The sequence below is a fragment of the Marmota marmota genome, unplaced genomic scaffold (genome assembly GCF_001458135.2).
Source record: "Marmota marmota marmota unplaced genomic scaffold, marMar, whole genome shotgun sequence".
Taxonomy (NCBI): Eukaryota; Metazoa; Chordata; class Mammalia; order Rodentia; family Sciuridae; genus Marmota; species Marmota marmota.
Genome location: NW_026000174.1, coordinates 15,718,609 through 15,731,285, shown reverse-complemented (window position 1 = coordinate 15,731,285; position 12,677 = coordinate 15,718,609). Strand labels below are relative to the sequence as shown.

The 12,677-nt window shown below is 42.1% G+C and overlaps 2 protein-coding genes across 6 annotated transcripts in view; both read left to right on the top strand.

Annotated features, from left to right (window-relative positions):
• The first annotated feature begins 5,341 nt into the window (after positions 1 to 5,341).
• On the top strand, positions 5,342 to 10,850 carry Folr2 (folate receptor beta). 3 transcript variants are annotated; one of them, XM_015477483.2, is made up of 6 exons: positions 5,346 to 5,498; positions 6,387 to 6,503; positions 6,870 to 7,028; positions 9,790 to 9,978; positions 10,088 to 10,223; positions 10,370 to 10,850. In XM_015477483.2, exons 3-6 carry the CDS (start codon positions 6,882 to 6,884, stop codon positions 10,654 to 10,656), a joined length of 759 nt encoding a protein of 252 aa, XP_015332969.1. In that variant the 5' UTR covers positions 5,346 to 5,498; positions 6,387 to 6,503; positions 6,870 to 6,881; the 3' UTR covers positions 10,657 to 10,850. The 3 variants fall into 3 exon arrangements, with proteins under 3 accessions (XP_015332968.1, XP_015332969.1, XP_015332967.1); XM_015477482.2 differs by lacking the exon at positions 6,387 to 6,503 and having other exon boundaries at positions 5,342 to 5,498; XM_015477481.2 differs by lacking the exon at positions 5,346 to 5,498 and having other exon boundaries at positions 6,362 to 6,503.
• Positions 10,851 to 12,450: 1,600 nt separating this feature from the next.
• Inppl1 (inositol polyphosphate phosphatase like 1) overlaps positions 12,451 to 12,677 on the top strand; it is a 15,080-nt gene continuing 14,853 nt past the window's right edge. Inside the window, exon 1 of one of the 3 annotated variants that reach the window (XM_015477479.2) lies at positions 12,451 to 12,664. The gene's annotated coding sequence lies outside the window, so the exon portion shown is untranslated. The remainder of the gene's footprint in view (positions 12,665 to 12,677) is intronic. The other 2 variants (XM_015477477.2, XM_015477478.2) reach the window with 2 other exon arrangements.

Here is a 12,677-nt window from a genome sequence, read left to right as displayed (position 1 = left end):
CTAAGCAGTTTAGTGAAAACTGTCCAAATAACAATAAAGACGGGGGCGGGGGGGGGAGGTTTGGCTCAGTCATTAAGTGCCCCTGGGTTCAATTCCTGCTACCCAAAACAAAACCAAACAAACAAACAAATAAGATGCTACACTGGAGAGGATGTAGAGAAGAAGGAGCAGTTTTACACTGTTGGTTTAAATTGGTAAAACCATTGTGGAAATCAGTATGGGGTTTCCTTAGAAGACTAGGAATAAAACCTCCACATGACTCAGTTATACCACGGCTCAGTATTTATCCTGAAGAATTAAAGTCAACATATTATAGTGATACAAGTGTACTCATGTTTATAGCAGCAGAATCCACAATAACCAAATTATGGAACCAATCTAGGTGTCCATCAGTGGATGATTGAATAAAGAAAATGTGGCATATATGCACAATGGAGTTTTATCCAGCCAGAAAGAAACATGAAATTATGTCATTTGCAGGAAAATAGATGGAACTTGAGAACATTACGTTAAGTGAAATAAGACAAAGCTGAAGGTCAAAGATCATATATTTCTCTCATATGTGGAAGCTAGAGAGCAGAAAGGAAGGGGAAGGGCCTCATGAAAATCAAAGAAGGGGTTGGGGATATGGCTTAAGTAGTAGCGCGCTTGCCTGGCATGCATGAGGCACTGGGTTTGATCCTCAGCACCACATAAAAATAAAATAAAGATATTGTGTCCACCTAAAGCTAAAAAATAAATATTAAAAAAAAAACAAAGAAAAGGGATCAGAAGAAGGGAGGAGAGAATAAAAAGGAGAAATGATACTGGGGAATGATATTGGCCAAATTAAATTGTTATATTGTGTGCATGTTCAAATACATAACAACAAATCCCGCTGTGTAAAACTATAATGCACCAATTTTAAAAATGGAAAAAAAAATTAACTAGGGGAACTGGGATATAGTCCAATGAGTACTTGCCTAGCATGAGGGAGGGTCCTATCTCCAGCACTGCAAAATTAATAACAATAACAATAATAAACTAGAAGGGCTCTGTAGCAGACTTGAAGAACCTGATAATTTGATAGAAAATAGAAACTATTTATTCTTGAAGCCCCCTGTAGGGGCATATGCCTGTAATCCCAGCAACCTGAGAAGCTGAGGGGGGAGGATAATGAGTTCAAGGCTAACCTCAGAAATCTGGCAAGAGGTCCATCTCAAAATAAAAATAAAAAGAACTGAGGATGTAGCTTAGTGGTAAAGCACCCCTGGGTACAGTATCTAGTCAGAAAGAAAGGAAGGAAGGAAGGAAAAGGAAAGGAAAGGAAAGAAGAAGTAAGAAAGAAAGAATCTATTCTAAAGAATAAAAAGAGATACTGGGTACAGTGGCACATGCCTGTAATCACAGCAACTTGAGAGGCTGAGACAGAAGAACTGCAAGTTTGAGGCCAGCCTCAGCAACTTAACAAGATCCTAAGAAACTTAGTGAGACTCTGTCTCAAAATTAAAATAAACAAATAACAGACTGGGGAGTAGCTCCGTGGGTTCAATCCCCAGTACCAAAATAGATAAATAAAATAAAGACTAAATAAAAGGAATGAAGAAAATCTGAGAGACCTAAGGGAATACAATCAAGTACACCATAATACACATGATTGTGAGTACCATAAGAGATGGAGAGAACCAAAGGCTTAAATAATAATGGCTAAAACGAGCCAACTTTATAAAACTCATTAATCTTCACACCAAAAAAGTCAATGAACTCCAAGTAAGATAAGAAATCCATTCCTAAACACATCAAACTACTGAGAGACAAAGAACAAATCTTGAAAAGCAACTATAGAAAAATGACTCATTGTTCATAAGGGATTGTCAATGAGATCAATAGTTGCATCAGAAACTATGAAGGCCCAAAGGCAGCAGGTGGACATATTCAAAATGCTGCAAGAAAAAGACTATTAGCCAGGAATTTTATAGTCAGTAAAACCATCCTTCAGAAATGAAGAAGTAAAGTCATTCACTCGTTAAAAAGACAAAACAAAACAAAACTGAATTTGTCACCAGCAGACTGGCCCCATGAGAAACAAAACAAAACAAAACAGTTATCCTTCAGGCTGGAATGAAAGGATGGTAGGCAGTAGTAAAACCCTTGGGTTTTATCCCCATACTGAGAGGATGAGGAGGAGGAGGAGGAGGAGGAGGAGGAGAAGGAGGAGGAGATAATGATGACAGTAAGAGAGAAAGAGAGCAATAGAAAACATGAAAGATTTACATAAAACAAATAAAATTCCAGATGTAATTCCTAAATATATATATATATATATATATATATATATATATTCATTAATAATTACATTAAATAAAATTGCATTAAATATTCCAATAACAATGCAGGGATTGAAAGATTAAAAAAATTATCCAACTACATATAGTCTATAATGAACCACACTTTACATTCACAGTCACACAAAGGTTGAAATTAAAAGGATGGAGAAAGATCATATGAATAATAAACAAATGAGATATGGAGTGGTTACACCAATATTAGGTTGATAGAATTTAAGACCAAAATTGTTAAGAGGTAAAGAAAGATATTTTGTAAATGACAAAAGAGTCAAATTATTAGCATGATATAACAATTATAAGCACAAATGCACCTAACAACAGAGTCCCTAAAAACTGATCAAATTGAAGAAATACACAATTAACAGTAACAGTTGGAGATTCCAATATCCTACTATACCAGGAGTATATAGAATAACTAGGCAGAAAATCAATAGGGAAATAAAGGACTTGAACAACAGTGTATACTAACTATTCTTATCAGACATCTCAGAGCACTCCAAAAAACAACTGCAAAACATACATTTTTCTCAAGGCATATGGAACACCATATATTAAGCCATAAATTGCATTAATGTATTTGTAATAATTGAAATAATACTATGTATGTTCTTCAACCACAGTTAATGAAATTAGATATCAATAAAAGGAGGAAATTGGACTGGATTTGTGGCTCAGTGGTAGAGCGCTTGTCTACCATGTGTAAGGCACTGGTTTCGATCCCTGGCACCACATACAAATATACAAATAAAATAAAGATATTGTGTCCATCTAAAACTAAAAAAAAAAATTTAAAGGAGGAAATTTACAAATACATGGAAATTAAATACACTCCTAAATATCCAATGAATTAAAAAATAAATCATAAGGTAAATGGTTAAGGCCCCCTGAATTCAATCCCTGGTTAAGAAAGAAAGAGAGAAAGAAAGAGAAAGAGAGAGAGAGAGAGAGAGAGAGAGAGAGAAGGAGGAAGGAAAGGAGGAAGGAAAGAAGGAAGGAGGGAGGAGGGAGGGAGGGATGGAGGGAGGAGAAAAAGAGAGAGAAAGAAGGAAAGAGAAAGAAAGAAAGAGAGAAAGAAGAAACCTCTTCAATTACAACCTTAAAAAAAAAAACCTAGAAAGAAGAGCAAAATACACCTAAAAGTTAGCAGAAATAATGATTACAGCAAGAAAAACAATGACAATCAATGAAATCAAAAGTTGGTTCTTTCAAGATTAAACAAACAAAATATCAAACAAATAGGGAATAGAAGAGAAATTCCTCCACCCCAAACCTGATAAAGGACATCTATGAAAAACCCATATAACATCACATTCAACAGTGAAAATTGCTCTGCAGGGTGGTGCAGGCCTGACACCCCAGCTACTTGAGAGGTGAGGCAGAAGGATTGCCGTCAGAGGCCAGCTTCAGCAACTTAGTGAAACCCTTTCTCAAAATAAAAAGAAATGAAAGGGCTGAAGGTGCGTTTCAGTGGTATAGTACTAATGTGTGAGGCTTGGGTTTCAACCCCCAGAACAAACACAAGGAAAAAAAAATAATGCGAAACAGTGCAGCCACTATGGAAAACAACGTGGCAGTTTCTCAAAAGTTAAATATAGAGGGCTGGGGATGTAGCTCAGTGGTAGACATTTGCTAGCATGTGCAAGGTCCTGGGTACTCTGACCAGCACCACAAAAACACAGAAATAAATATAGAGTTACTATATAATTCAGCAGTTCCACTCTGGGTATATATACAAAATAATTGAAACTGAAGTCTCAAAATATTTCCACACAGATGTTCATGGCAGTATTCTTCACAACAGTCAACACATGGAAGCAATGAGGACAGACATCTCTCCAAAGATATGTAGGTGGCAACCGGGATAGGAAAAGATGCTCAACATTAGTATTCATTGGGGAAATGCAAATCAATGCCACAATACCTCATACTCATTATGATGGGTACTATGAAAATTTAAAAAATGAACAAAAAAAAAAAAACAAAAAAAAGTGTTGATGAGGATGTGGAGAAATTCTCTTCACAGAAGAATACGATAATCAAAGTATGGTGTATATATACAAGACAACATTATTTTGCCTCAAAAGGGAAGGGAATTCTGACACATTGAACAACGAGAATGAATCTTGAGGACATTATGCTAAGTGAAATTGGTCAGTCACAATAAGACAAATACTACGTAATTCCACTTATCTGAGATACCAGAGAAATCAAATTCCTTAGAAAATAGTGAAGAGGAATGCTAGTTGTCAGAGGATAGGGAAAGGGGAAATTGGGAATTGTTTAATGGACTTAGAGACTCAGTTTTACCATGAAAAGCTCTGAAGTTTGGTGCAATAGTGTGAATATATTTAAAATTACTGAACTGTACAGCCAGGAATGGCTGAAGATGATAAATTTTATGAAATATGTATTCTTATCACATCTTTTTAAAAGCTATAAAAATTATTTATTATGTTTTCAATATGCTAGATGATGAGATATTGTCATTCATCAGATTTGTGACAATTTTTATTTTTCTGCATCCCGGAGTAAATCCCTTGACTTTTGTACCTCAGCTTCTACCTGTGTCTATCTGGATGCTCACAAATTAACCTGATATATATCATTTAATCCTACTCAGTGTGGTGTGTCAGGCTTTTCCATATGTAATTCTCACAAGTGTTCTGAACACATTAAAGCTCAGCAAGGTCCAGTGACTTTCCTCAAGGCCATGCAAGCAATGGTTCTCTCACTGGGTCCCATTGGCATGACCTTAAAGTCTGGGTTCTTATTTACCAAACCTTATCTTCATGCAGCTAGTTTTATCCTGAGAACCACTTGGGGCTCCTAAAAACTTCAGATCTTCCTTAGAGATGAGCAATTGTTTAAGAATTAGTGAATATTGACTGTGTGGATCCTGAAATGGGCAAATTAACAAGTGAAGAGATAAATTAAAATAGGAATGACTAAATGGACAAACTTCTGTAGCCCTGGAGAGGGGTGGAGTCTGAAAGAGAAGGAAGAACAAAACTGCCGAGTGAGGACATCTCACTCTGTGCTCACCAGAGCTCTTCTACCCTGTGCTGTGGACAGAGTTGCTGAGGACAGCCCAGGGCCTGGGTCTGTTTCCAGCTTAGGGAGAGGCCAACTCTGACACACCTTTGTGTACTCCCAACAGCAAAAGAGGTTCAGGTAAGGTGTTCCAAGGAGAAGAGGGTGAAAAGAACAAAAGGGGGGCTGGGCATGGTGGCGCATGACTGTAATCCCAATGGCTCAGGAGGCTGAGGCAGGAGCATTGCAAGTTCAAAGCCAGCCTCAGCAGAAGTGAGGTGCTAAGCAACTCATTGATACGCTGTCTCTAAATAAAATACTAAATAGGGCTGGGGATGTGGCTCAGTGGTCAACTGCCCCTAAGTTCAATTCCTGGTACTATTAAAAAAAAAAAAAGAGCAAAGGGGGTACTTGGCAGGTTTGTGTGAATGAAAAGGGACTTATCTATTATTAGATCTGACTGGTTTATGTGGGGAAGGCTACAGAAAAGGGATAAAATTGAAGGGAAGACCTGGCCCCAAACAGTCATGGCAAGTGAGTTTCAGAAAGGATTTGGAGAGACACTTGCCAGGTTTGATGATCAATTGCTTGTGGAAATAATAAGGGAGAAGAAGGGGTCTTCATTATTGGTTCTTATGTACTTCAGTGACAGAGCCCAGAGGAACAACCTGTAGTGGGTGGGGGTGGGTTGAGGGTAGGAATGAACAGAGATGTGTACTGTCACTTTTGCTAGGTGCCTTCCATGACTCCAAGTGCTTATTTGGAAGCCTGCTCCAACATGAGGGACTTGTATGTTGTTCCTTCAGTCTGAGTGTCTTTGCATTTGTATTTTGACAGGTGTGTGTATGTTGGGTGGGGGTCTGTTAGTTGAGGCCAGGGTCAGAATAGGTGGAGCCAGAAATGGCTTTCAGAGAGTAGGGAAGGAAAAGCCTCAGGAAGCAATGTTTTATGTAACCACTAGTATTTCCATTTTTGTGTTATTTAACCAAAAACCACCCTGTGAGTTAAGTCACTTGATCCTCGTGCCAGTCTGGAGAGCTCAGCAGGCAGACTGGGTTGCCACATCCTCAGAGCTAACAGTGTTTCTAGACTGGCATGGAAAACCAGCTGACTCACAGTCTAACACAGAGCACTTGCTGACACTAGGTGAGTGTGTACTTGGCCCTTTTCAAGGAATGGACTTGAACTATTTAATTACTTGTCATACTATTTAATTACTTGTCATAAATATAAATCTAGAGAGAAGGTGAGGGCACAAGGCATTTCTTCCAATGAGTGCCCTCCCACTAGCCCCAGCTCCCCTTCTGAGCCCTCTAAGCCTTCGGTGAGGGAGCCCCCTTGCCAACCTTCTCTGCTCCAGCCTCAGGACTCAGCACTGAAGGAACATGGTCCAACCTCATTTTTCATTGTATTACAAGGACAGGGAGACTGAGGCAGGGGTTGGAGGGGGCACCCTGGATGGACCTCTTTCCCCACAGGCCTTGGTCTCCCTAACCATAGCTCCCTCTGCAGGGACAGAAAGACATGACCTGGAAATTGATACCACTTCTGCTATTGGCCTGGATAGCCACCACATGCAGTGCCCGGGACAGGACTGACCTGCTCAATGTCTGTATGGATGCCAAACACCACAAGGCAAAGCCAGGTCCTGAGGACAAGCTGCATAATCAGGTCTGTCTGGAATGTGGTTCCGTTGGGGAAGGGGCTGGTTCTAACAGGGAGGAGGAAGTCAGGGTGGTGGGGGAATAGCTTGAGAGGTCATACCCCCATGCCCAAGTCATTGCTGCAAGAGAAGATGAAAGTAGAGTAAGGAGAGTGAATTTGGAGGTGAATTTTTGGAAGCCCTCCTCAGGACAGGTACCATGTAGGAAGTGTCTGAATAATCCTATTAGGTATCATGTGCTTCTGTATATGATTTTCTATTCCCAGTGGTTCTTTGACACAGGTAGGTGATGTTCTCCATATCACAGGAATAAGGGAAATGAAGGTCCACAGAAGCACTTGGGTCCACACAGGAGTTGGGTATGACCAGCCTTTGTGATGGGGAAGAGGTAGGACGGGTATTTGGATGGTGGGAGACCATGGGAAACATGGTTCTTCTTAACCTCACGACATGCTAATTCCATGGAGTGGCAAAGGTAGAATAAAGGAAGGCCCCTTGTGACAGGGATGCAGGGCATAGTGCTTGTACATTCACATAGTTTATAAAAATTTATGCCAGAAGTTTGCAACCATATTAGACTCAATGTCTACTTTTTTTTGAGAGAGAGAGAGAGAGAGAGAGGGAGAAAGAGAGAGAGAGAATTTTTTTTAATATTTATTTTTTAATTCTTGGTGGACACAACATCTTTATTTTATTTTTATGTGGTGCTGAGAATTGAACCCAGCGCCCTGCGCATGCCAGGCAAGTGCGCTACGGCTTGAGCCACATCCCCAGCCCTCAATGTCTACTTTTTATGACAAATATTTTTAGATCTTCTTTCTTTTCTGGAGTAAAACTCAGGCTAATAGAATTTACATGTATATTCAGTTTTAAAAATATCAACATAATGCTCTATCTGTAATACAAAGGAATTGCAAGCAGAAAGTAGAGGTGCTACTTGACTTACCATGGGGTTATGTCCTAATAAGCCCATCACAAGTTAATATGCCTAACCTACTGAACATCACAGCTTAGCAACCCAGTACACTGCTGAGAATGGACTATTGCCCCTTGTGATCACATGACTAGCAGCTGTGGCTTACTGCCCCCACATTGTACTATATATCGCTACCCCATGAAATTAAAAAATTCAAGTTTCTTTCCTTTCTTATTTACTTTCTGTAAACAAGATGGAACCCAGGGCCTCACAAATGCTAGGCATGCACTGTACCACTGAGCTATATTCCCAACCCTCAAAGTACACTTTCTACCGGATTCATATCACTTTCACACTATTCAGTTAAAAGTTTAAAAAAAAAATCCAAAGTCAAACCATTGTAAGCTGACAACTACCTGTAAAAATAAAATATTTTCTAACTCTGTTCACATCTGTTCTCTGGTACATTAGAAGACATCAGGAAATAGTATGTGCTTGCTTTCATTTACAAAATCACTATGAATAGGGCAACTATATATGAAGATTGATATATTTGTATTCCATTGGTTACATAAATGCTATAAGATGCTCTAAACAGGGTTTCTATCAATGACATAATTTCTAAATCATTAGGAGCACTGGAGCTACTCAAGTATGAAAAAACAGTTGGGATTACTTTCTATTTTAAGGCATTTTCAATCCTGGAAAACCCAGTCTATATTAGAAGCTTGTGGAAATATGATGTATCCATGTGTAAGATGAAGTCAGGTTTAGATTTGGAAATAATAATAGATCTTTCACTTTTTTCAGCAAATATGTTTATGAGCTTATTATGTGTCTGGCACTGGCTTAGCTTTTGGAGACAGATCTTAATACTTATCAAGAAGAATTAATTTAGTTTAACTACATTACTGCATGACTTTGCCTCTTTGCTCAAAATGTCACCTTCCAATGAGGCTTTTCCCCACCATGCTTTTTAAAATTTTAACAATCATCACATATTCCACATTCTCATTCCCTGCTCTAATTTTTCCCCATATCATTTATCATATCCTGATTTTATCTCATTTTTTCTCTTTTCATTTCTTACTTATTGTCTGTCTCCCCTACTAAAATATAAGGTCCATGAACATATGTTTCTGTCTGTATTGTTTACTGATGTATTCCCAGCAATACAACTATGACTGGCTCACTCTGGGTGCTCAATACTTAATTTTAAAAATAAACAAATGAGCTGGGTGCAGTGGCACATCCCTGTAATCCCAATGACTTTGTACGCTGAAAATTTAAGGCCAGCCTCAACAATTTAGTGAGGCACTTAGCAACTCAGAGAGACCCTATCTCAAAATAAAAAATAAAAAAGGGCTGGGAATGTAGCTCAGTGGTAAAGCACCCCTGTATTCAATCCCCAGTACCAAAAAACAAAACAAACAACAACAACAACAAAAACAAATCAAAAAACAAATGCAAAGATTTTACATAGGGCTGGGTTGTAGCTCAGTGGTAGAGCGCTTGCCTAGCATGTGTAAGGCACCGGGTTCAATTCTCAGCACCACATATAAATAAATAAAATATAGGCCTACTGACAACTAAAAACAAAGACTTTATATAAATGATAATTATTATCCCCAAGACAAGGTTACCCTGGATTTCCACAGAACCTTGATTATGCTATTGTAATTCTTTCCCCCTTGAGATGGGGGTTCCTGAAAGTCAAGGACAGAGAGGTCTTTGCAGTGAGTGTTCCTGGAGAACCTGCCTGGGGCAGGGGACAAGAACCAAATGGGATGAGACTGGAGGTGGCAGGATAGGTGTGGGGTAGAGGGACTCAGTCCAGTGTCTTCCCTACCCAGTGCACTCCCTGGAGGAGGAATGCCTGCTGCTCTGTTTACACGAGCCAGGAGCTGCACAAGGACACCTCCCACCTGTATAACTTTAACTGGGATCACTGTGGTAAGATGGAGCCTGCCTGCAAGAGACACTTCATCCAGGACAACTGTCTATATGAGTGCTCACCCAACCTGGGGCCCTGGATCCAGCAGGTACAGGTTTCTCCCTTACCCTACTCCAGTAGGCTTCCTGCCCTCTGGCTCAGTTCCTTCAAGTCTGTGGCTATCATCATCCCTGGCTAAGACGAGCCCTCCCACTCAGGTGGACCAGAGCTGGCGCAAAGAGAGGTTCCTGAATGTGCCTTTATGCAAAGAGGACTGTCAGAACTGGTGGGAGGACTGTCGCACATCCTTCACCTGCAAGAGTAACTGGCACAAGGGCTGGAACTGGACCTCAGGTGAGGGCCTGTGGGTGGGGAGATGGAGGTAGGGTTTGGAAAGGGGGACGTTGAGGAATGGGGGTTGGGTAAGGATTTCTGGGATGACAGAAATGAGATTTGGGTCCAGAGCTGGCTGACTGTGTTCACCATGTCTATGACTGCAGGAGTTAATAAGTGTCCAGTTGGGGCTGTCTGCCGCACATTTGAGAGCTACTTTCCCACACCAGCTGCCCTTTGTGAAGGTCTCTGGAGTCACTCATACAAGGTCAGCAACTATAGCCGAGGGAGTGGCCGCTGCATCCAGATGTGGTTTGACCCAGACCAAGGCAACCCTAATGAGGAGGTGGCTAGGTTCTATGCTGCAGCCATGAATGCTGAGGCCATGCCCCATGGAATGGGTCTTCACCTGCTCAGCCTGGCCCTGATACTGCCACTCTGGCTCCTCGTCTGAGTCCAGTCTTCCCCATACCACCCTCTGTCTGCTCCCAGCTTGGATGACCAGGCTGGGCTCCGCTCAGCTTCCACAAAAGAGATCCCTAAACCTGCTTCCATCTATTACCCACTCTTCTGCTACCCAGTTCCTCCTCCATGATAGGGCTTTGGGTTCTTCCAACAGTCAGTTCTAATAAATTAGTGACATATTTATGTGTGATGTATTATTTTAGCTGTGAGTTGGTGAGTAGTGGGTGAGGGACAAATTCCATAGCTTTTGTATTTTAATACAACTAGACTTGTATTTTAATCCCGGCTCTGCCATTCACTATGTAAAATTCAAATGCTTGAAAACCTTAGTTTCCTCAATAAAATGGAGATAATATTCCTTCCCTTGGGCTTGTGAAATGTAAAGGAGTTGTTGCCTAGAAAGAATGTGTTCCCAGTGAGTGCAATCAGTAGTCCTCAGGGATTCTATTGCTCCTATGGCCCTAAATGAGAGTCAGGTCCAGGTCTTCTTATTTATATTGGTTCCCAAACATTCCCCCTCCCCAGTGCTTGTCTGCCTGACTTTGCTCAGCTCTGCAATGGGAAAGCTGAAAGTGGGAATCCAGGGGAAAAAGTTCACACTGCCTAACATGTGGACTAAGAGCAAAGCTGGAGTTTGGGACCCTCAGAGGAGGAAGTGGTGATTGGGAAAGACAATCTGGGAGATTTCTGAAGAGGAAATACTCAAAAGACTGGAACTGGCCCTGTGTTGTGTCCTGGTGGTGTGTCTAGAAGAGGATTAGAAACTCTGAGGATCTTCCCAGAGGCAAGAGCCAGGCCTCTTCTCTAGTACTTTGTCCCCTCCCAGGATCGGTAGATATGCTGGTCTTGGAGGGTTGTTCTGTCTTTGCACAGCACTCAGGAGCTGGGCCTGAGCCTATTTCTGGGTTTCTCGCTTTCCAGTTCTCCTTGAGAAAGTCTTTATCTACACCTAGCACATTTGTCTCCAAAGAGGCCCCAGGTAGCTGTCTGAGAACAGCTTGCAGGGAGGTGGGTGTCCCAGTTGGGATTAGAAACCAGGTGTGCAAAATTCTAGTCTAGGTCTCTCTCCCCCTGGTATCAGACTCACCTTCCCTCATATGAAAAAGTGTATGCCTGATGGGGAACTTGGGCATAAATCGGAAGATGAGTTATTGGAGTTCTGGTAGGATCTGAACATGGGGTGGGTAGGTGGCGCGGATCACTTAGTTATTGTATTAGTCTTAAAGTCCCCATAGAGCTACCCCTGTCCTTCTTCCCAGGCTTTGTCCTAGTGGGGTTAAGCCAATGCATATTTGATTTAGAGAAAGTGCCTTAGGACTGACCCGGGATCTGCCAACAGGTTCAATTTAGCAAAGTGAAAGTTCTCTCCCAGGTTAAAGTAAAGCTCTGACAGCTGTTCAGGACTTGGCGGCACAGGACGCCGGGCTGGAGGCCTGCGCCTTTAAGGAGCAGGGGGGTGGGGGGCGGGGGGACGGAGGGGCGGGGCAGGAAGAGGACTCCCGGGAGACGCCGCCACCGGCTAGGTCTTTTTTTGGGAAGGGGCGGGCCAGACCCTAGTATGGGCTCCACCCGCTTTCCGGCGGCTGGGTCTCCCTTCCGCTCGGGGGTGACGGGGCGAGGGGGCTATGGGGGGATGCGGGGGGGCTGCGGGGCGGGCTGGGAGGATCGAGGGTTCACGGTCTGCGGAGCCCTGGGCTCGGCGTGTCGCCCTCAGAGGCACAAGTTTGTTGACTTGGAGGAGTAGCTGGGGCGGGGGCGGTGCTAATAATACCCATTCGTTCTGCGGCGCGCTTTGCAGTTTACACAGCTGTCACCTTCGTTACTCCTTAATTAATAATAAAAATAGTCCGGGAGCACCCGCTGGGTGCCAGGCCCTGTGCCGAGTGCTTTACAAGCAGAGTCCCATCGAGTCTGCCCTCATAACATTAGCCCCACTTTGCAGAGCGGGAAGCAGAGCCTCCGAAAGGCGCTGAAGCTCGCCGGAGGTCACTCGGCGGGTGAGCGGCTCCG